Source organism: Chionomys nivalis, chromosome 21, assembly GCF_950005125.1.
Source record: "Chionomys nivalis chromosome 21, mChiNiv1.1, whole genome shotgun sequence".
Taxonomy (NCBI): domain Eukaryota; kingdom Metazoa; phylum Chordata; class Mammalia; order Rodentia; family Cricetidae; genus Chionomys; species Chionomys nivalis.
This window is the reverse complement of record NC_080106.1, coordinates 21,207,657-21,230,865: the sequence shown is the minus strand read 5'-3', so window position 1 is coordinate 21,230,865 and position 23,209 is coordinate 21,207,657. Positions and strand designations below refer to the sequence as shown.

The following is a 23,209-nucleotide window of genomic DNA, read 5'->3' as shown; positions in this document are numbered from 1 at the left end:
AAAGTATGAACCTAATGAGATAGGGCTCGTGATTTTGACACACCTCACCCAATGATATGGGGTTTTTGAAGAACTTATGTCAATGTTTTTCAAACTTCTGCTTTATTTTAAAGAGATGTTTTTGTCTTAGAGAAAATGACAGTGAGGATGAGAAATTAAGGAAGGAAGGACCTTGTAGCAGTGGAGTGTGAAAGGAGATGAGCCTGCCTAGAGAGGTTAACAATTCCACATTGGTGTGGGAGCATTCATTGAGTGGGTCTAACCAAAGATGACCCAGCAGGATAGAGGCACCTGCAGAGGATTCATGATTAATGCAGAAGAGACAAGTTGCAGAGGTAATGTGAATGTCAGAATCAACCCAAGTTAATCAATGAGTTTGGGGACCTCAAGGTGACTCCATCAGCAGCCAATGCTACACACCATTTCTCCCTCACACAGGGCACTATAGCTCTTTGTGCATGCTCTGAGATTTCTTTAGCTCCTGGATCTTCTGGGGCAGAGTCTGGGTCCAGAACTGCAGCCTTCTGGCCTTCAGGGCTCGGCCCACAGCAGGGTGGATGTTCAGCTGCAGGTACTGCTCATCATTGTCCATCATGGGCCAGTAGGGTAGACCCTCGCTGTTGGGGTTCCTGTGGAATGACAGCCAGGGGGGAAGGGTGAGGTCACTCTGATTCTAAGTCTGACCCCTGATTTGGGTCAAGGCAGTGGAGCATTAGGCCAGTGGTTAATGGGGCTGATGGGACAGGTGTGGGGAAGGGTGAGGTCACTCTGATTATAAGTCTGACCCCTGATTAGGGTCAAGGCAGTGAAACATTAGGCCAGTGGTTAATGGGGTTGATGGGACAAGTGTCCTGATAAAAGGACACAAGTATCACCCACTAATTTCTTCTATGTGGAGGAAGACTACCTGACCTGTTTATATCTAAACTAAGAGGCAAGATATAAAGAACTAAACCAGAGCACTTTGTCTCATGAGCCATGTCACTATGAGATGACCAGTAAATGACACATACATAGTATCTATATAAATGTGCTATCCTCGAGAAGAATCTATCATGTGATGGAAGATTCGGGAAAGCTAAAAAGACCATCACTCAAAAAGGATTCCTATATAGGGACCCAAATATCGCTATAACCCACAAAGGGAAGGTGAGAGAAAGGTGTGTTCTCACCCATGTCTTGCAAAGTTGGCCCAGTATTTCATCATCCTCCTGTTCAGTAGCTCTTCCTCCTCAGTGAGGTCAACTGGAGTCATGAGAAAAATAAATGTTGAAGTCCATGAACCAAACACAACTATCAACTCATGCTTCCCACTCAGAATCCCAGCTGCTGTCAGACCTAAACTATCAGCTTTATTACCTCCCTTCTTCACTATACAGTAGTCAACATCCATGCAATCCTCTAATGGAATCCCTGCCCAGTGTGCTGTCATCTCTGTCACAGGCTAGACTGGCATGGGTTCAGATTCTAATCCTGGTATAATTTTTTAGTCTATGGTATGATACACATTTGAATTTATTCTCTCCCAGAATCTAGTTTTGCTCAAACGCACAAAGAGCTCAGGAGTCCCTGGGGTGTCATCTGCAACCTCAGTCAGCTCAAGGAGAATAAGGAAGACTCACGCTTCATGCCAAAGATGAAGGACCCAAAGACAAAAGTAAGCTCATCACCATGGTCAGCCTTCACATAGGGTGGCCTGATACTCTTGAGGTAGCTGGGTTGATGTTGGAATTCATAGAAGTAGACAGGAGCATGGGAACCTGGAAGTAAGGACAAGCTGTAACTTAGTAGTCCATCAACTGGATGATTTTGCTGATGCATATTTGCTGACAAGGTACCTTGATATGAAGTTACCTGGAATCATAAATGTTAAAGGGAGAGAAAGTTCCAGGCTGGAGCTCTAGCTGTGGAAAAGCTCAGGGCAGAACAGTGCCCGTGGCCTTCCCAGCTGGATGGTTATGCCAAGTTACTAGATTTCCAGAAACTCATTTTTTCCTCTGCATCTAGATGTCACTCTACTAAACTAGACATGAGGAGACCTGGATACCCACACTGCTCCACAGTGCTCACCCATGGTCCACATCTCTGAACTGCTCCCCTAAGATTGTCACAGATGTACTCACGCTGAAAATGTGCTACTTGGAGTGCAGGGACCACAAACATGACGTCTCCCATCATCTCCGTGTACTGTATTTGGAGGGTCTGTGGGTCCTCAGTGTCCCCCATGTACTCCTCCATTATCAGGTCACTACACTCAGGAGGCAGCATCTACACCAAGAGATCAGGATGAATGCGGTTAGGCATGTTCTCGGTTAGTTGGGCAGCAGCCTTTGGTATGAGGAGAATGGGGTCTGGTCGGAGAGAGAGAATAGGTAAAAAGTTTCATGTCTGAAGTCACTCCACACAGAATCACACACATATGCTGACCTTCGTTAATAGGGATGCTATCTAAGAAGGGGATATGAGGAACATCTCCATTTGGATAGGAGCAGCGGTATCTCACCATTTGTGCTGCTGTATTCTTCAGAACAGCCTGCAGGTTCTCTCTTGTTATTTCCTTTATTGTCTGAGCAGAGCCGAAGATCTAGGTTGTAGAAGACCCTTTTAAGTGTGGGATCTGATGGACTTTGATTAAACATGTATTGAGTTCCCACTGTTTAACATATGAGTCTCCAATGTCCCAAAGGATTGGAACTGAGACTCACCATGGGGATGATCCAACCATACTCATCATTGTTGACACCAATGATGCTGGGGACAGGATGAAAATTCACAGAAGCCAACAACTCTTGGGGATGCTTGGGTAGGAATACCCCATCTACCACAGCAGGAATGATCTTGAAGACCTGAGGGCCATTAAAAGTCAATGCTGAAGTCAATGAAATACGTATGTTGATGCTCACTGAGTTACCTCCACCACTTTCATATTTCTTACTAGCTGCAGGGTTCTCAGCTCACTCTGGAAGAGAATCTACACTTAGATTAGCCTATCTTGGTGTTCATATTTTACACAGAACTAAAGAACACAAAGTCTGACAAGATATTCCAAGGCACACAGTTCTACTTACCTTGTTAATGACCAGAATCTCTGCTTCACTTTTGCCTCTCAGACAGCGCACCAGGGCCTCTGAGTCCATGGTCTCACATCCAGATAGGCTGGCCACTGTCTGTGAAGGGAAACAAGGGGGGAGAAGAATATTTACAATTTCAATTCAATGCTATTGCTCTAAATTCCATACAATAGTGTGTGTGTGTGTGTATGTATACATATAAATTATTCCCTTTGTCCTTTTCCACAAAGGTGACAGGCATCAGGCAGTATCCTCTCTACCTCCACACGTTTTCCCATAGGGTAGTTTTGCTAACCCCAGCCATTCATCTGTGATCGGTTGTGAGAGAAGGAGTTAAGTCTGCCAATGTTTATATGTGAACATTAGAGACCCAGGTCTTTCTGGACAGATGCCCCTTATTGGATACAGGGTGTCATCTTGTTTTCTGCTCCTACACTAGTTGAGCTGCCCTGTGACCATCCAGGGATTTTCGTGTCTCTGCCTCTCCCACATGAGCACAGGAACGTTGGAATTAAGGACAACCTACTATCTCCAGCCTTTTGAGGGTTCTGGGTGTTTGAACTTAGATCCTCAGGCTTGTACTCCAAAAAGTTAAAAAAAAAAAACCCACCAAGCTATCTCCATAAGCACATGCATATTTATTTATTTATTTATTCGGTGATGGACACTGCTTGGAGCAGTTTGCTGGTCAGATAATCACCCAGTATGAAGTAGAGGCAAGTAGAAGCTAATCCCTGAGTTTTTCAAAACTTACGGGAAAGAAGCTATTTTCCATGATTATTGTTTTCCCATGAGACAGAAGACCAGAGTACCAGAAGACAAAGGCTGAGGGGACAGACTCAGTCTATGATGGTTGAGGCACTCACAGTGTAGACACTCTCACGGGTGTCAGAGATAATGTCAGGCAGCAGGGCCACTCCACTCTCCATGATGGCTCTGTGGAAGAGTCCTTTGGACATGGGGGACACAACAAGTGAAGACACACTTGTGCCACCTGCTGATTCGCCAAAGATGGTGACAAGGTCAGGGTTGCCTCCAAAGTGAACAATATTCTGCTGGACCCAGCGTAGGGCAGCTACTTGGTCCAGGAAGCCCCAGTTGCCTCTGGCGTGCTGGTCTCCAGTGCTGAGAAGGGGAAGGGACATGGATCAAAGGCTTGTCTAGGTTCTTCTCAGCTGCCATTGTCCGCCCCAGTCCTATCCTCACCTGAAGAATCCCAGGACACCCACACGATACTGGATAGACACCACCACCACATCCTCAATGGCTGCCAGTATGGATCCATCAGTCATAGAAGCCATGCCTCCAACGAGGGCACCACCATGGATCCACACCATCACCTGGAGGGGTCAAGAGAGATGCCATAAAGCTCATAGCTATTCCAATTCTGCAAGACTGCTTACTAGAGCATCAACTTCTGGGCCTATGTGCTGCTACACAAATAAATGCAAATCCTCAGGACTTCAGGGCCTCAGTCATAGGTGGGTTCTCTAGTAGCCTTATCAGTGTATTTCTAGTCCCCGCCCACCATGTGTCTCAGTTTGAATTAATGGGTCTTTGTGTAGAGCAATGTCATCATTACTCAGACTCTGCGTAGTGGAACAAAGAGGGGAGCCTCCACGGTTGTCTCTCCAGGCTAAATAGGAAAGGATCATCAACTCTCACCAACACAACACATAATCCAAAATTAGACATAGGGAAGCTCAATATTGAGTCTTGAGCACCTAAGTGGTTCTACAGAACTCAGGTTGTGGAATGAGTCCGCTTGATCAAAAAGCTGGAGCCTTTAACCACTCAATGCTCCTGTTCTGTGTTCCATACCCAGGTTCAGCTGCTTAGTGTGGTTGAGAAGGCCTTCTTTGACACGGTAGGTGGAGGCTTCTCAGCAGAGTCTCCACTAGAGTGGAGTTCAGGATGCTTTTATCCCTTCTAATCCTCTTGAAAAGCATGCCCTCCCCCAAGCTGACCATATCCGGACACTCACAGGCAGGTTAGAGCCCTCATGGGCATGAGCTGGTGTGTAGATGTTGAGATACAGGCAGTCCTCAGACATAGAGAGTGCGGGCAGGGTCACTTTCATATCCATCTGGCCCAATGAATTCATCATTTCAAGGCTTTGCAGACAGCTGATGGAAGTAGCAGAGAGAGATCCCAAGAGATATATGGTGGTCAGAAGCAAATGTGAGTGCCTGGTCTTTGTCCCCCACCTCCAGCTGCTGCTCTTCATGATGCCCTGATAACACATATCCTCTCTTTGAGGTCCCTTCCACCAAAGTGATGGACACAGACTCCCTGAAAGCTGGGGTGAGGTCCTCCACTTTGGTTGGGTCTGTATATTTTTTTTCTGAGTCTGGTATATAGAGACATCTCGGTGTCTCTATGGAAATGATTGCCTGTGTGTGGTGACAGTCACTGAAATGTATAAGAATAGATACATGACCTAGACCTTAGCAATGCAAGGCATGCAAGCGTTTTCTCCTCTCTGTTCCCGGTTGTGGATGTGATGTGACCAGCCCCTGTCATTTTCATTCAGTGTAATTTCCCAAACACAATAAATTATAGTCTACTTTTATAGTAGCTTTCTTTCCTAAGTTTCTTTCTTTTGTACTTTATTACAACAACAGAAAACAAACAGATTGCAATATTGGAGTGTGGTACTCTGCAGGAATCAGAGGAATCGATGGACTGTACTGCCCAAAGGGCAGTGAGAAGTCCTTCATCCCATGTACAGACTCTCGGGGAACTTCTTTTTCCTATGCTGTCTTCAGTGCGAATTAGTTACATATAGTTCCTTGGTCAATGTTGCTTGGCCCTACAGGTTGTCATAGTGGCTGTGAGGATGGAGTTAGGAAGTATTCCTTCACACTGCACCATCAGGACCTGAAGTGTATTATTCTGGATTTGGGGTGCTCTCTGCTTAACAGGTCACACAACTCATGCCTTGAGAGCCCTTTCATTGTTGCAGAGCACACTGGGCTTTATTGAATCTGTGACTAATATTAATCTTTGTTCCTCTCTACAGTACCTGCATCTAACTCTCAATGGTGCCAGCTCTGACCCAGGAGGTGGTACAGTTGTTCTACTCAGCCTTAGCACATATGTTAGAAAAATGCATGGTGGTCTCCCCACACTGGGAGGAAACTGCTCTGGAGCTGAGATGAAGGAAAGACTTCAGCATGGCTCAGGGCTCAGAGCAAATTTTTACCCCAGGGACAGACGTTCTCTGTACAGAACTTACATGGCTGGATGTGAGGTCCCATCTCTCACACCACTCCATGGTTCAGGGGCTTCAGGAGGCGCAAAACGCAGTGGTCCTACAGGTGGCTTGGCAAAGGGGATTCCCAGGAAGGTGTGGACACCAACTTTGGCATCATTCACTTGAACAAGACTGCCTTGGACCTGGCCCGTGTGTGTGTTTCTGATGGGGCTGGCCTCTGAGGAGTCCTGACCTGTTTAGAGAAATGCCATCTGGGTTAGTTGTGTGATCAGCTGCCAGTAGATTGTGGGAGTTCCCATCTCACTGTTACCAGAGCACAAAAGAAGGGAACCCAGCTGAATTCTTAGTTCAGCTGTGGGGTGTGAGTGTGGGAACTTCCCTATCCCTCAGAGTCAGGAACCTTTCCTATTGCCCTTTGCATGGCATCAGAGCATTTCTCTAGCCAAAGAGTTCACACACTCTGAGCTATTTCGCCACATGAAATTATGATTATTGCCATTCTTATACAAAGACCAGCTGTAGCTACAGTAAGAGCCATACATTGAGGAGCGAGAAATTCCTTCATCTTGCTTTTCCTTGAATTGTCCTGCATTCACCAGAGCTCCTTACACTAAACTGTCTCCTCACTATGGAGAGATTTTAGACATCTTTGACTTTCGATCAGTGTGTTTTGGCTAGGGGCTTGGGAGACACATGATTCCCACACTTTAGTCTGTACTTTCCATCACACACACCTGTACCCCTGCTCCCTGGCCTTTCCTCCACCCCACAAGCTCAACCTCTGATTTTAGTCATTTCCCATTAACAACTTATTGAGCCTCACCCTGCACATGAAGGAGGAGAAGCAGGAGCCCAAAGACCACAGCATTCAGCCAGCTATGCAGTTGATTCAACGGCATGATCAGCTCCAGGTCTGAGTCTGTGCTGCAAAACAGAACAGCTACGTTTCAAAAACAGGAAGCAGAATGTGTGGGTCTTCCCTAGCTATGAATTTAAATCAAAAGGATGTGGGCGGGGACCTTGGTGTGGTGGGGCAAAGTTCTCATTGTTGGAGAACTGATTAGTCAGAGTGACAGGAGCCAATGTCCAGGAGGCAGGGCAAAGTCACCCTGCTCTTTCTGTTCCCTCCTTGGCCCTGGAAAGACACAGCATGGATTTTGAAGTTCTTCAGGGACACCAGGAACCCTGTCCTCACACAAGGACAGAAAAGTGTAACAGGAGAGACAGAGGGCTTCTGTGAGCAAGGACACACTCAAGATGTCACAGGAGAGACAGAGGGCTTCTGTGAGTAGGTACACACTCAAGATGTCACAGGAGAGACAGAGGGCTTCTGTGAGTAGGTACACACTCAGGATGTCACAGGAGAGACAGAGGGCTTCTGTGAGTAGGTACACACTCAGGATGTCACAGGAGAGACAGAGGGCTTCTGTGAGTAGGTGCACACTCAGGATGTCACAGGAGAGACAGAGGGCTTCTGTGAGTAGGTACACACTCAGGATGTCACAGGAGAGACAGAGGGCTTCTGTGAGTAGGTACACACTCAGGATGTCACAGGAGAGACAGGCAGATACAGGAGCTCTGAGTGTGACCTTCATCCTCAAGACTCTTTTGTCCATAGAAGTCTCAGTTTACTGAGCCTGGATCCAGGGTCCCTGATCTCTACAATATTCTTATTGTCTACATGGACACCTCCCTGTTAGGTCACAGTTGTTTGATCAAAACAGTACAATTCTGGTACTTTTAAAGTCCCCAGCCCCTATTCACTCCACCCTTGGGATGTGTCTCCTCTAGTGGCCGGCTCCTGCCAAGATCAACTTTGCCGTCACTTATCCATTTCACAACTATTTGTAATTGTTTGCATTTGTTTATTTATTGTGCATTTGTACATATGTGTGTGCATGTGTGTAGATTATCCCAGGCCCTAGCTCACATATGGAGGTGAAGGAAGAATTTGTGTAAGTCCATACTCTAATCCCACCGTATGAAGCCCAAAGTGGATCTTAGGTCATCAGGATTGGAGTGAAGATTTTTTACCACCTCCTGATTAATATCGTATGTAACCATGTGATAAGCATTTGATTGGGCCTTGCAGGATCCAACAATGGCATCAATCTGAGGTCAAAGGAACTATGATAAACCTCAGATAAAGGTATATAAATAGAAATCTTAGAGTCCCCATAAAACACTAAGATGATATATCAAAGGATGCAGGATCAGGAGTCCATACACAGTCCAGACTGACTTCCTGGAGGAAGTGGCATGGGGGTCAGTGTCAGACAACCTTTAGTGCCACCTCAGAATTGGCTTTGGCTACAAATTATCTTCATTATTACTATATAATAGCATGGCACTATGGGACTTCTTCCTTGTTTCCCTGGCACATCACAGCTTAGCCCCTGCCTCCTCTAATCAACAGGGCTCCTTTATTCACTGTCGCCCCTCCAATGCGCTCCTGTCCTGACTGTGGTCCTAGCCTTTCTTAGCAGGAGTTCTCTCCACTCCAAGTTCCCAACCAAAGGAATAGCTAGACCACAGGGCTGAAAAGTCCCCAGTACCTCTAGTCTCTAGATGAAGGAACCATATTCCTAATGGATCCTCGGGAACTCTGGGCATTTAAATCCCAGACATTTTTGTAGCTCAGCTGAGGAAATCGCTGTGTGCTGCTATTCACTGCACCATGGTCAGAGGCCCCGTGATGATGATGGCCATGGCCACAGGAAAGATGTGAAATGAAGAAGATGCTCAGATTCTGTTCTGTGGGGGAGGCAGAGAGTGAGTAGGAAGTGTATAAGAGATAGAAAAAGAAATGAGATAGATAGATAGATAGATAGATAGATAGATAGATAGATAGATAGATAGATAGATGAGGAGAGAGGGAGAGAAGAAAGTAGAGGCTCAAGTCAATAAAATTCCTCCAATGAAATGCTACTGTATCCCTGTTCAGTGTGACCAGGTTTAAGACCCATAAAACCAAGTCCTGGCAAAGACATGGAGCCACTGGCACTCTCCTAGACCACTGGGGGAGATCCATAGTGATGGAGTCATTATAGACGACAGTTAGATAGACATGGAGCCACTGGCACTCTCCTAGACCACTGGGGGAGAGCCATAGTGATGGAGTCATTATAGGCGACACTTAGATAGTTCCCTTAAAAGTTAAACATATGTATGTATCCTGTGATTGTGTAATTCTACTCCCAGGTGTTTAATTCAAGGAATTGAAAACACCAGTCACAAAAACTCATACTTCCAAAGTTCATAAGAGCTTGTTTAAAAGTAGTCAAAATCAGGGCACTCAGGAGTTGATCAACTAGGGATTGGGTAAAATGAGATGTTTGCACATATGGAGAGACACTGTTAACTAAATGTAGCACACTTGAATCTTTTTTTCCCTTTTCAATTTTCCTTCTTTCTCTTTCTATATTTTATTTTATTTAAATAAGATTCTTTTTTATTATTTTACATTCCACCCACAGGTTCCCCTCCCTCCTCTCCTCCTGCCCACACCCCCACCCCACTTCTGTTCCACTCCCCTTCCCTTCCACTCCTCCCCCATCTCCACTCATAAAGGGGCAGGGCTCCCATGGGCTTGCACAAAGCCTGGCACATCAAGTTGTGACAGGACCAAGCTCCTCCCTTTGTGTCAAGTCTTGGCAAGATAACCCAGCATGGGAAATAGGTTCCCAAAAGTCAGCTAAACACCAGGGACAGGTCCTGATCTCACTGCAAGGAGCCTAACAAAGAGACCAAGCTACACAACTGTCACTCATATGCAGACCGTCTAGGTCAGTTCCCTGGAGGTTCCCTAAACGTTGGTCTAGAATCCTTGAGATCCCTTGAGCTCAGCTCAGCTGTCTCTGGGGTTCCTCCTTCATGACCCCCAGGTTCCTAAACCCTTCCTCCTTTATTTCAACAAGACTCCATGAGCTCAGCCCGGTACTTGGCAGTAATACACTTGAACCTAAAAGACATTTAACTCAGTAACAGAGCGTTTCACATAGGAATCCTTTACTGAGATAGGACAACCCAGGACTCTGATGTTTCTAAATTATATCCAGGTTCTGAACTGTACCATCAGAAAGCGATTGCAGAGACCAGGCAATGATTGACAGAGAGGAGCTAAGGGAACCTTCCTCCAGTGAAATGAGACTTGTACTTCCGCGATAGTAATTGCACAGCGCATTTTGTATGCAAAGTTTACACATCTATGTGGTAAGTGTGCAAATGTAATTGCTTAGAAATCATTTGACTTTAGAGATTTAAAAAAATGCACAGATATGGAAATTCTAAAGGCCATTTGGTGAGGTGTCCTGTGTCTGTCAGCAGAAATGGAGACTTCACAGATGCACATGTGCAGCACGAGCTCACAAATGCCTCTAGTCCCCAGTGAGAGCATCAGGCAGAGGTCTTCTTGCACTCAAAGGAAGGAATCTTCTCTGCCCAGCTACTGAGCCAAGGCTGAGACAGTCTTGTCTCTCTTCTGCCCTCTGGTGTTTGCAATGTGGAACATACAAATCGTCCCATCCATAAATGCTATAGATTTGGTGTCTCCTGTCCGCACTCTCTGTGCTTTCAGGCCCTGTCTAGGCTGATGTTCTCTCTCTCCTCAACTCCCTTTCTGGTGACCATCTGGGCTGTGGGAACTGAATGGTCCACATACCCTCCTCCATTGCTTCCAAGCTCAAAGACACATCTATGCTGTCTTTATGTTCCTGGGACAACCTGGTGAGTCCACTTAACCCTGGTTGGTTTTGTAGCATGGCTTGGGGGAAGGTTCCCATGTGCTCTGTCACCCAGTGCAGCATCATTCAAAGACCCTTCATAGATGAGGGTGGAGACCATAGTAAGCATGTAGAATGAGGAAGACTCTCAAATTCTGTGTGTGTGCTGGAAGGGGCGGATCTGAAACCTTTTATTTACTAGCAAGAAGGGGGAGAGGGACTAAAGTCTACAGAATCCTCTTCATGGAGATACTACTGCATATGAACATACACACCAGTGTTGGAAAATCATGGCGCCACTGGTATGCTCACACACGCATGGCTGGAGGAGATGCAAAATGGTGTAGTCACATTGAAAGACAGGTTGACCTTTTCTGCAAAAGATAAACACACCTGTGCTGGGACTCAGCAACTCTCCTACTGTTGGTAAAGCCTGCTTGAATTACCAGGTGTGCCTTCAAGCGTTTTCCTGTCTCTATCTGACCTTTTCTTTTGCTGCTGTAACAACTATTATCAGGTCAACTCAAACCTGCACTCTACAGTGAGATTGAGAGTTGGGCCACTATGCGCTCAGGTCACGGGCATCATTATTAATCCCATTAGCCCAGTGTAACAAAAAAAAAAAACAAACCAATCTTTGAATGAGAAAACTAGCCCTCAATGTATAGCATACCCAATGGTACCTTAACTTTGGAATTCATGGTCTCCAAAATTGTAAGCAAATTCCTATTGGTTATAAGTCACATAGGTTATGATATATATAAACTCATATATGCATGTTACATGTATGTCTATGCATATATGCAATTGAGATGAAGTTTGTGTATATATTTCCAGATGACCTGAAAATCTTGAGCTCATAAAATCCACCTACCTTGGACTTCCAAGTACCCAGGCCACGTGTGTCTGAGATAGACCTGAGCTTGCTGCTTACAATGACTTTTGTTATGGACACATAAACCTTCTAATATACCAGAGATGTGCCAAGCCACATGTTTTATAAGTTACTTGTATAGATGAGAATACTTAGGGCTTGTTAGCAGATGGACATGGGAATTTGACATCCAATCACCTCTGGTGAGTCAGTTTCCCCAAACATCTGAAGTGGAGACAGGGTATTGAATCCAGGATCGTATATATGTGAGGCAAGTGCTCTATCCCTAAACAATATATCCAGGATGTATATTTTAATCTTTGATAATTTCATACACATACACAATGTGTTTAAATCACACTTACTTCCTTACCTTAGGCAGCCTTGATTCTTACCACGCACAAGGGTGCAGGGAGGTGTCCAGCGAGGCCCCTTTCGCTCTTCTGGGTTGGTCATGTCCACAAGCTCCCATCTTTCTGGCAACTCACCTCACAGAGCACCATGTTTTTCCACTGTAGGGTTTGGCAGACATAAGCTTCAAATCAGCCTCGTGTTTGTGAGATGCCCTCTCTCTGATCCACATGACTGACCATCTTTTGTGTCAACTGGTGTGGATGAGGGTGGAGCAGCATCATATACAGACACCAATGGGTTTTGCCTATGTCTTCACAAGGTCAAAGGTTTATCCCCTGCCCTCAGTGTTTGCTGCCTATAAGAAATACCTAGCTGCATGGCTTCTCTAACCATAATGCTCACTGAATCCACCACAGATGACTAACATTGTTAGGCAACACACAAAGCATGGTGAGGTGGTCCTTCTTGGAGTTTGACACAACCATGATCCTTCTTCCTCCAAGAGCAGCTTTCCCAGAAATGACGTTTAGTGGAGCAAAGTCCTTTCTCTCTGAAGGAGGATGAGCTCAGTCCAGGAAGAAGTCAGATTGTGACTAATATGTGAAAACCAAATACATATACACACATTTATCCTCTTTTTGCTTTTGTTTATTTCTATGAAGCAGCTAGTTTTCTTTGCATTTTTTGGGTATCCAATGAGTTTATCAGGGTGTGGTGTCCGGGTGAGAGATTGCAAACAAGAGCCACCCCAATCTGAGTCTGACTCAGTCTGACACAGGAGAGCTGCATTCATAGAGATCTATTGTGGTTTTCACACAGCTCAACAGATCCCAGAGTCTCCTCTCCTTAGGAGTCCACTTCGTTCAGAGTTGTCATTTGAAAGGACAGATGTTTGCATGTTTGCAGCACAGGGTTAAAGAGAGGCCCCCAAGGAGAGGACAAGACACCCGTGAGCATGGGTGTTGACTTCTCAAGAGTGAGACATACAATGGATTTTGGAGGCTTCTGGAGTTACATGCTAAGAAACTCTTCTCTTTTGTTGAATGGGATCATGGGTAGTTGCTGATGTGCACTGGATAGCAGCCAACCAGGGATATGGAACTGCAAACAAGGTTCACTGTCTTTCTTGTGAGGTTCCCAGAGCCTTAGAGTATTACACCTGGCAGAGGAGTAAAAGCTGAGCGTGCTTAGGCCTGCAGCACAGTGAAAGCTCTCATAATACTCTGAAAACATCACTCTACGAAAGGAATGTTGTCTTGATGTAGACAATCTTCACAGGCAACGTTACTGTGTTGAAGTTCTTTTTCTCTAGGTTTTCTCTTAGTATATACTGATGATATATAATAATGGGTTTTATTATGACATTTTCATACATGTGAATGAGGCATTTGTTCCTTTCCATTCCCATATTACTCTTTCTTGTCCAATTCTCCTTTCTGCTGAAAACTCGTCTATCTTCTACTTTACTGTTTTTTTTTTAAAAAATCATTATTGATCATCCAAAAACTTAAATTAGAGTAAGCAAGTGAGTGAGCGTTTATTTACAGGAGTATGGGTGGTTTGGGTAGCAATTCCACTGAAAAAAAATGTTTCTTCCCTCCCCAGTGTCCATCACTCACGTAGAGATGCTGAGGAAGGGATGGGCCCTCCTTACCCTACGTGTCTTTGTAGCACTTCATTGTGTACAATATCTCATTGTTTTGATGTATGACAGATTCTTACCGGAATTCTGGATTTCATTTAAAGAGCCTCCAATTTCCTTGACCTCAACAAGAGTACTGGATCCTCAGGCATGTGCCACCACATCCTGCTCACATTTTAAGTAATCCTGGGGATTATGTAGAAGACACTGTCACCTCGATGTCCCTGTGGATGAGGCAGCTCTGGGTGCCATAGAGGAGAATGTGCTACAAGTCTGTGCCTTCTTATAAAGTTGTCTGAGGTTCCAAATCCAGGTACCCGAAGCAAGGCTGTTCAGAAGAGCAGTCACACATAAGCAGGTGAGACCTTCTTGCCTATACTGCTCAGTGCGCATTAACTAGAACCCAGGAAACCACAGACAAGGGTCTCAGGCTGAGGGAAGTATGGCATCCTTAGAGTGGCTGTGACTGGGGGAGTGGCATGATTGTCTCAGAGGTCACAGGAGAATGTCTGGAGATAAGAGGCATCAAGGTTTGCACACACACCCTGTCCCGGTACTCTCTTGGCTCAGCTTCTGTAAGGACCTGAAGACTATGTGGCAGGCCTAGACCACATGCTCCTTGCCCTAGAATCCATCTTGTACCTTTGCCCAAGGTCAGAAACGTTGATGGATCCTGTCCTCTCATTTCAGCAGGGTGGTTTGAGGCTGGAGAGTTCTAGTTCTGTTTTGGTCCAGGATACTCTCCATAATCTTTCTGGGGACCCTGGGTAATTCTCCGACCTAAGTGGTGAGTCATATGATCACAATGGCGCCATGACAATATTAACAGTTTCATTGTTATCCTCGGGTCCTCAGCAACTACAGTCTAGACACAGATACACACAGAGAGGGGAAATGTCCCATCTGTCCCTCTGCTCCTGACCGTCTGCCTGATCCTCTGACCTCCAGGCCCAGCCCTCATCAAGAGCCCCTCACACTGTTGTTCCTCATTGCTGAGTGTTCTCTGGTGTCATTGACCCAGTCTGTGCTATAGGGCCACCCTGTTCGCTTTAGCAGAGGCATTGTCCCTCACTGCTGTCTGTCATTCTCCATAAACTCCTCCCTCCCTGATCCCATGCCTCCTCCTGCCTCTCAGTCTCTGACTCTGCAGAGGTTGGCAGTTCTAACCCTGTTCCCATCTTCCTCTTTCAGAGTCTTACCCTGAACACATGGGAGGAGAAGCAGAAACCCACAGGCTATGGCCTTCAGGAAGCCAGGAAGTTTATCCAGCGGCATGGTCAGGTTTGTCAGTGGTTCTCACTCTTCCTAATGCTGTGTTCTCTTAAGACCATTCCTTATGTTGTGGTGATCCCTAACCATAAAAATTTTGTGTTGCTACTTCATAGCTGTAATTTCACTACAATAATGAACAATAAATGTAAATATATGATACATGAATTATGGGATATGTGACCCGCCAGAAAGGATTACTTGACCCCCCACACAAAGTGGTTGCTACTAACCGTTCAGCTAGCTCCTGGGCCTGAGTTTGTGCTGCAATGGATGCACTGTGTTTCCCAACAGGAAGCAGTTGTGGGCCTCACCCAGGTAGGAATTTGAACTCAACAAGGCATAGGTGAGAGCTCTATGGAATCATACAAGGCAATGTCCCAGGAGACCGGCACTGACCAACAGAGGTGAGGAGAGTCTGTGCTTATCAGTCTGTCTGGCTGGCAAGACACCTATCTGTTTTGTCTTTTTATTGCACCCCCCTTTTGGAAGGCACAGCATGGACTCTGAAGTCATTCTGAGTATCAGTAACCCTTACCCCTAACCCCACCCCAAATCAGGGTGACTTCCTTGTCACAGACCCAGCCAGGGGACAGGTGGGGAGTAGGAAGCAGAAGGCTGCATGGGAGAGTCTGAATCTCTCAGCAGGTGTGTGCAGGGGATCCCACAGATGGAGAAACCACAGAGGGAGAAGGGCAAGGACATTTGCAGTTCATACCTAGGGACTTAGGCCTACAAACACCAACGCACCCCTCATGACTGCATATCTTTCATGGAATTTTTTATGTTGTTTTTTGCGTTTCATTTGTTTCTTTTCCATTTTATTTCATTTGTTGAATTTTAACCTTCATTTCTGATTTTTTCAATGACATATTCATCATTCAAAAGCATATTGGTTAACCTCGATGAGACTCTGCACGCTCTAGAGTTTCTTTTGCCGTGAGTGCAGAGTTTATTCCATTGTAATAAAATAAGAGAAATGTTTTCAGATTTTCTATATTGAGCAAAATGTTCTTTCTTTCATATATATGTATATATGTTACTATCATATATATACATGCACACACATATATATGTATGTGTGTATGAGTGTGTGTGTGTGTGTGTGTGAGAGAGAGAGAGAGAGAGAGAGAGAGAGACGTAATTTATAGAATATCCCAGAAGTGCTGGAAATAATGTGTATCATCTGTAGTGTTTGGATGGAATTTTATGTAGGTAGCTGTTAAGTCAATTTTCTCGATGACATCATTTTCGTCGTGTTTCTCTGTTTACTTTTATGTGTTTTCCTTAATTGCCTGTCTCTTATTCATCCCTCTTCCATTCTGTACCCACACTGTTGGCAAACTCCCACTGAGATCAAACTTAGAGACACTTCTATCCACCTGATGAACATTTTCAGGCCCTGTTGTTTCCCACACTGGGACTCTCTGGGCTCCCAGAGCCTGTGGCAAAATGAGATACTGGTCCATGAACAGGAGATTCACAATCCCAGGGACCCTGCCAGGATACAAATAAGTACAGGTTAAAGATTCTGCAACAGCTCAGTGTGAATTCCTGGATGAGGAGGTAAGCAACCTCAGACTTTAGGGACACCTGAGGACTGGCTAACCTTGGCTTTTCAGTCCAACTCCAAGTCCAGGGCACACACAGGCCAGAACAGTAGACTTTTCTCGTCAGTGGATTACAGTGTTCTCGTTGACCAGGTACAGACATGACTTCACCTTCCTCCTTCAGTCATCCAATCAGTAAAGAATTCTATAGATTCAGAGTCTTCAGAGTATCCATCCAATATGCTCTACCAGGAAAAGATATTATTCTCTCTCTCTTCCTCCCTCCCTCCCTTCCCCCTCTCCCTCCCCCGCCCTCTCTCCAAACCAAGGAATGACTGGCCTATGAACAATGCCCAAGTTCAAATTTGTGGAAGTAGTTTCTCTGTGTCACCTGTACAGCCTGGCGTATCCTCTGATCCCTATATATAGTGTGACTTGGGAGAGGGTCCCTATGTGCTCTGTCACAAGGGCCTTTCAGTGATGGTGGTGCAGACCATAATGAACATGCAGAATGAGAAAGATTCTCAAATCTGAGTGCGTGGGACAGTTGTGAAAGCATGCGCGCGCACAACAGCAGCAGCACCACCAACACCAACAACAACCACAACAAAATAACAGGAATCGATAACCATTGGTCATTGGTAGTTCTCAACATAAGCAGTCTCAATTCCACAATAAAAAGACACAGACAAAGAGAATGAATGAGAATACAGGATCCATTCTTCACTTTAATATCTGATAAAAGAGACTTCAAATATAAAAGAATCAGAAGAAATAGGAAAGGACATTAGACACTCATGAAGAGAAAAATTCAAAAGGAGAACATTTCAATTCTTAACATCTATGTCCCAAAGCAAGGGAGCACAAGTTGGTAAAAGAAATACTACTGCAACTGAAATCACATAAAGACCCTCCTCTGATAGTGGGAGACTTAACCCATTCTCAACAACATATAGATCGTATAGACAAAACCTGAATATAGAAATGTGAGATCCAAATGGTGGTGTAAACCAAACACACTTAACATATATTTACAGGGCATTTCACCCAAACACAAAGAATATACCACCTTCTCAGCACCTCATGACTGTCTCCAAAATTGATCACATACGTGAACACAAGCCTCAACAAATACAAAACACTCAAAATACCACCCTGCATCTTATCTGTCCACCATGATTTAATGCTGCATGTCAAAAACAGTAACAACAAAAACCAGTGTGGCAGTTCTTCAGGAATATAAGAATTGTCTACCTCAAGATCCAGCTATACGGCTCTTGGGCATATACACAAAGGACTCTTTATCCTACCACAGAGGCTCTTCCTCAACCATGTTTATTGTAACCGTGTCCATTATAGCCAAATTAGAAAACTTCTAGATGTTCCTTAGCAGATGAATGGATAAAGAAAATGTGGTACATTTACACAATGGTGTATTACTCAGTTGTTCCATGCTTCAGGGGGTATATGAGCAACACAAACACAAATTGGTATCCTCCTCCTCCTCGTCTTCCTCTTCTTCCTCTTCTTCCTCTTCTTCCTCTTCTTCCTCTTCTTCCTCTTCTTCCTCTTCTTCCTCTTCTTCCTCTTCTTCCTCTTCTTCCTCTTCTTCTTCCTCCTCCTCTTCTTCTTCTTCTTCTTCTTCTTCTTCTTCTTCTTCTTCTTCTTCTTCTTCTTCTTCTTCTTCTTCTTCTTCTTCTTTCTTGTACCCCACCTCTTCTCTTCCTCTTCTTCCTCCTTCTTCTTCCTTTCTGTTCTCTTCTTTCTCCTCTTTCTCCTCCTCCTTTTTTGGGGGTCAGAAGTAAGAAGACTGGTGGGGGCAAATCTGGAAGTACTGGGAAGTGATTGTTCTTGGGGTTTATGATGTAAAATTCCCATATAATCAATAAATAATATGAAAAATATGATATCACTGAATTTATGGAAAAACAAACGGAACTAGAAAAAAATATCATAAATGAGGTATTCCAGGTCAGAAAAGCAGATATTGTGTATATTTGCTTACACGTTGACATTGGCTGTCAAGTCAAAGAGGGAATCTTTGGAGCCACAGAGCATAGGTATAGAGCAGGGACTATAGGGAACAAAGTGGTCTCATTAGAAGGGGAAATGTAACAGATAATTATGGATGGACGGAAGACTTGGCATGCAAGTTTCAAGTGGTGAAGGTAACCGCAAGGGGGTTATGGGAGGGTTTATGAAGAGAGCAAGCTAAATTTAAGGGGAATTTGAGGGGTAGTATGGAAACCTAACACAGTAGATACTTCTGAAAAATATACAACTATGAAGGAGAACTAAATGAAATTAACAAAGAATAGGGAAAACAGAGTATCAACTGGCCATCTCTTGTCACCAACAAAGCATCTCATTCCAGGATTGAGTTTTTGGCCAAAAATGTCCCATGGGAATTCACAATTAACCAATGCTGTTGCCAAGACAATAAGTTACTCTCCACAAAGTGACAGCAAGGCTGTGTTGTTGAAGACAACACCTACATAGCTCTTTTAACATGGAAGAGTCAATCTGGAGCCTACACAGAGCCTCCACCCCTAAATTCTAGTGTCTTTGAAACAGGAAGGTGGTCTGCATGCTATCAAGGTAGGAAGGAAGGAAGGGAGGGAGGGAGGGAGGGAGGGAGGGAGGGAGGGAGGAAGGAAGGAAGGAAGGAAGGAAGGAAGGAAGGAAGGAAGGAAGGAAGGAAAAGAAATGTAAACACCAAACCAGCCACTAACTTTCTGATCGGCAATGGTGTCCTACTTGCAAGCTGTATTAGGGCAATGGTGGCACAAAGCTTGTGGGAGTAACCAACCACTATCTGATTTGACTTAAGGCCACTCCAGGAGATGGACTATACTTAGGACTGCTTGGGTGACCAAGATCAGAGACTAGGTATCCCAGCAACCTAAGGTAAAACCAAATATTAATGGTCTGAAAAAAAGAAAAGAGGCGATTAAATGATTCCTAATAATATTCTGCTATACTGATAGATCAGTGCCTTGGTCAGCCATCATCAGAGAAGCATCATTCTAATACAGATGGGAAGAGAGACCCACAACCAGACATTACACAGAAGGTGAAATCTTGGAACACTCAACACATGGAATTTCGCTCTCAAATCCCTCACCTGAGAGCACAGGGACCCTGGAAAAGAGGAGACAGGGTGACTGTAAGAGCCAGAGTGGATGGGGGACTCCAAAACAACAGGGCCCTCTAAATCAACATGAGTAACCTCTTGTGAGCTCACAGAGACTGAAACAGTGTTGGCATAGACGTGGAGCTACAGACACCCTCACACATGCCTAGAGGGGATGAAAACGATGGAGTCATTTTGAAAGACAGGTGGACATTTTTCCTCTAAAGTTAGACACACAGGAGTCCTTTGATTCAGCTAATCTACTCTTAGGCCTAAGTCCGTGAATGTGAAAGCACACCACAGAAACTCATTCTTGAAATGTTCATGACTGCTTAATTAAAAGTGACTTAATAAGCAAAAGTCCCTCAGGTGTGCATTTTAGGAACAAGTTTTACTCTGCCCTAAGCCAGTGATACTATTTTGTATTAATCAAGCTTTTCCATACCATGCCTTACACCAAGACCTCCATTTTACAAGGAGCACTTGACTGTAGTTTGAGAATGGAGAACAACCTGCACCTTATTAGACACATAACCCCAAAGGTCATGCTGGTTGGTCTTCATGCAGTGGATTAAAAAATGTTAAAGTTTGGTAACATGAGAAATCTCATTCAGGTCAAGATGGTCAGAAGTAGGAGTATGGGGACCTCTCAGGGTCTAGGATAAAGGATTCAACATCTAAATGACACAGGAAAAATTCTTCATGGAGGAACACACTGTGAACACAATTTTACACCTTCACATAATGATGTAAATACAAGACAGGACATTTATTAGTCAGGACAAGAATGTACAGTGACAACAATTAGGTAAGAATTAAAGTCATGCATGTGGACTATAAGTGAGAATGTGGTGTCACAGGGGACCAGGGAATTGAGAAAAGCAAGGATGACCAATTCATATAAAAAAAAGGTTCTCAGGGAGACAGGGGACAGGAATCTCCTCTTATGGACAAGTCTGGACCTTCTGACATCCTCATACTTGTATGACACATCCTACTGTCAAACATCTTCACAGATGTGCTGTGATCATGCAAGGGTGGGCCTCAGAGTTAGCAGAAGCCTTCAGGGAAGAACAAACTCAGCAGACACAAGGAGCCAGCCCTATGCTTTCTGGGCAGACAAACATACACACACACACAGAGACATGCACAGGTACAATGACACACACAGGCACACTGACACACACACATAGGTATACACAGGCACACTGACACACACACATAGGTACACCCCACACACACACATACATGCACACAGGTACACTCACTCACACACACACTGACACACAGACATGCACAGGTACAATGATACACACACAGATGCACTGACACACACACATAGGTACACCCCGCACACAAACACATACACATACACAGGTACACTCACACACACACACACACACACACCCATAGGTACCTCCACACACACATAGGTACACCCCGCTGCACACACTTTACCCACAAAACAACTTGGGAAACAAAAATCACACTCTCTTTTTACAGTGGATAATATTGGATCTAGGTCTTACATGTGTCAGGTAAGAACTGTGCCACTGACCTGCATTCCCAGATCATTAGAAATTTTAACCTCCAGCTTATAAACCTTCTAGATACCCAGACCTATTTCATATAAAACTTAAACCACTTGAAACCTTGCAGCAGAAACAGACCGTATTGATGGAGTATGTTAAATGTTGATCATCTGTGATGTTTGATTAGCAAACACTAAGTAACAACATTTTCCATCATTCACATTAGTGGCTAATCTGGGGACCTCTAGTGTCATGTTCTGAATGTTAATGCACCACATACCTATGTTAAAACCTAGTCTCCAATGGGATGTTAGTATCATTGGGTCTTTAGGAATTTTCACAGGGACCAGGAGATAAAAAAAGCCACGACAGAGAACTGGATCTAGGGTCTTGCACAAGTTAGATAAGTGCTATACCACTGAGCTGTATTCTCTGACCCTTGGGGTTTTATGTATTCTTTGGTAATTTCATATTGAACACAATGTGTCCAGATCTAGAACACAATTAGTTATCCCATCTGCCCAGTAGAAGACACAGGGTCAGTCCTTAGCACAGAGAGCTGGCCCTCACCACACAACATATATGCAGGTATGTGCTTCATGGTCTCCAAAACTACAAATACACTTATTGTTTGTAAGCCACACATGTATATAACATATATATTCTTGAGATGTAGTGTATATAGAATGGGTAGTTCTTTAGCTCCCAAGATAACCAAACGCTCCTACTTCAGTCTTCCAAGAAGACGAGCCACAGACATCTATCTCAGAACTGAACAAGCTGGCAGCTTGAATTGAGGAGACAACAGGGTTGAGCCTCATCAGTAGGTTTTCGTTTTTGTTTTTGTTTGTTTTTAATTTTTCGAGACAGGGTTTCTCCGTAGCTTTTTGGTTCCTGTCCTGGAACTAGCTCTTGTAGACCAGGCTGACCTTGAACTCACAGAGATCCGCCTGCCTCTGCCTCCCGAGTGCTGGGATTAAAAGGCGTGCGCCACCACCGCCCGGCCTCATCAGCAGTTTTATAAAAAAATTTGTAGATATGAAAAAACTTGGTGATTGACAAGAAATTGATATGGAAATGTGTCAACCATTACCAATGTAGACAATTACCCCAAAGCTTCTAAAGAGTATACTGATATGGGATGTTGCTTTTATTGGTTAATGAATAATGCTGTTTTGGCTTAGCAAAGTAAAGCTAGGCAGTAATTCTGAACAGAGATAAGAAAGAGGTGGCTGATGAAGGAGGAAAATGCAAGAACCTTACCAGTAAGCGACAGCTTTGGGGCAATATATATATTTAATAAAAATGGATTAATTTTTATATTATATATAAGTATATATTATATATATTTAATAAAATGGGTTAATTTAAAATGTAAGCACTAGTTAGGAATATGCCTAAGTCATTGGCCAAACAGTGAGGTAATTATCATAGTCTCTGTGTGATTCTTTCAGTCTGGGCATCTGTGAAATGAAAGTACAGTCTCTGCTTACAGTGGCAGAATTGGAGCTAGGTCTTACATGGGTCGTGTAAGAAATGTGACACTGACCTGTTTCCCAGATCTTTGGAAACTTTTAATTCCTTGGTAAATTCATACATTGTTACAATGTGCTTTATGCAATCCTACATCCCAACACCCTCAAGACGCCCCAAATGTCCACAATATTCTCCTTCCAACTTCATTATTTCTTCCTCCACTTCACCCCTTCCTCCTCTTCCTTATCTTTCTCCCTTTCTTCTCCTCCACATCCATTTCCTTCTTTTCCTCTTTCTCCCCCTTTATTAACCCACTCACTGAAATTATATTTTTATAATTTTTTGAATTTCTCTTGTGGAGAGAAAGCAT

General features: G+C 44.2%; 1 protein-coding gene across 1 annotated transcript; it reads right to left on the bottom strand.

Moving 5' to 3' along the window:
• Nucleotides 1–336: 336 nt before the first annotated feature.
• On the bottom strand, nt 337–7,238 carry LOC130863858 (acylcarnitine hydrolase-like). Its single transcript, XM_057754179.1, has 12 exons — nt 7,112–7,238; nt 6,310–6,520; nt 5,056–5,197; nt 4,278–4,411; nt 3,938–4,196; nt 3,069–3,167; nt 2,706–2,846; nt 2,504–2,584; nt 2,124–2,268; nt 1,623–1,760; nt 1,173–1,245; nt 337–629 (listed from the first exon to the last, which is right to left on the bottom strand). Exons 1-12 carry the CDS (start codon nt 7,185–7,187, stop codon nt 443–445), a joined length of 1,686 nt encoding a protein of 561 aa, XP_057610162.1. The 5' UTR covers nt 7,188–7,238; the 3' UTR covers nt 337–442.
• Nucleotides 7,239–23,209: the final 15,971 nt, after the last annotated feature.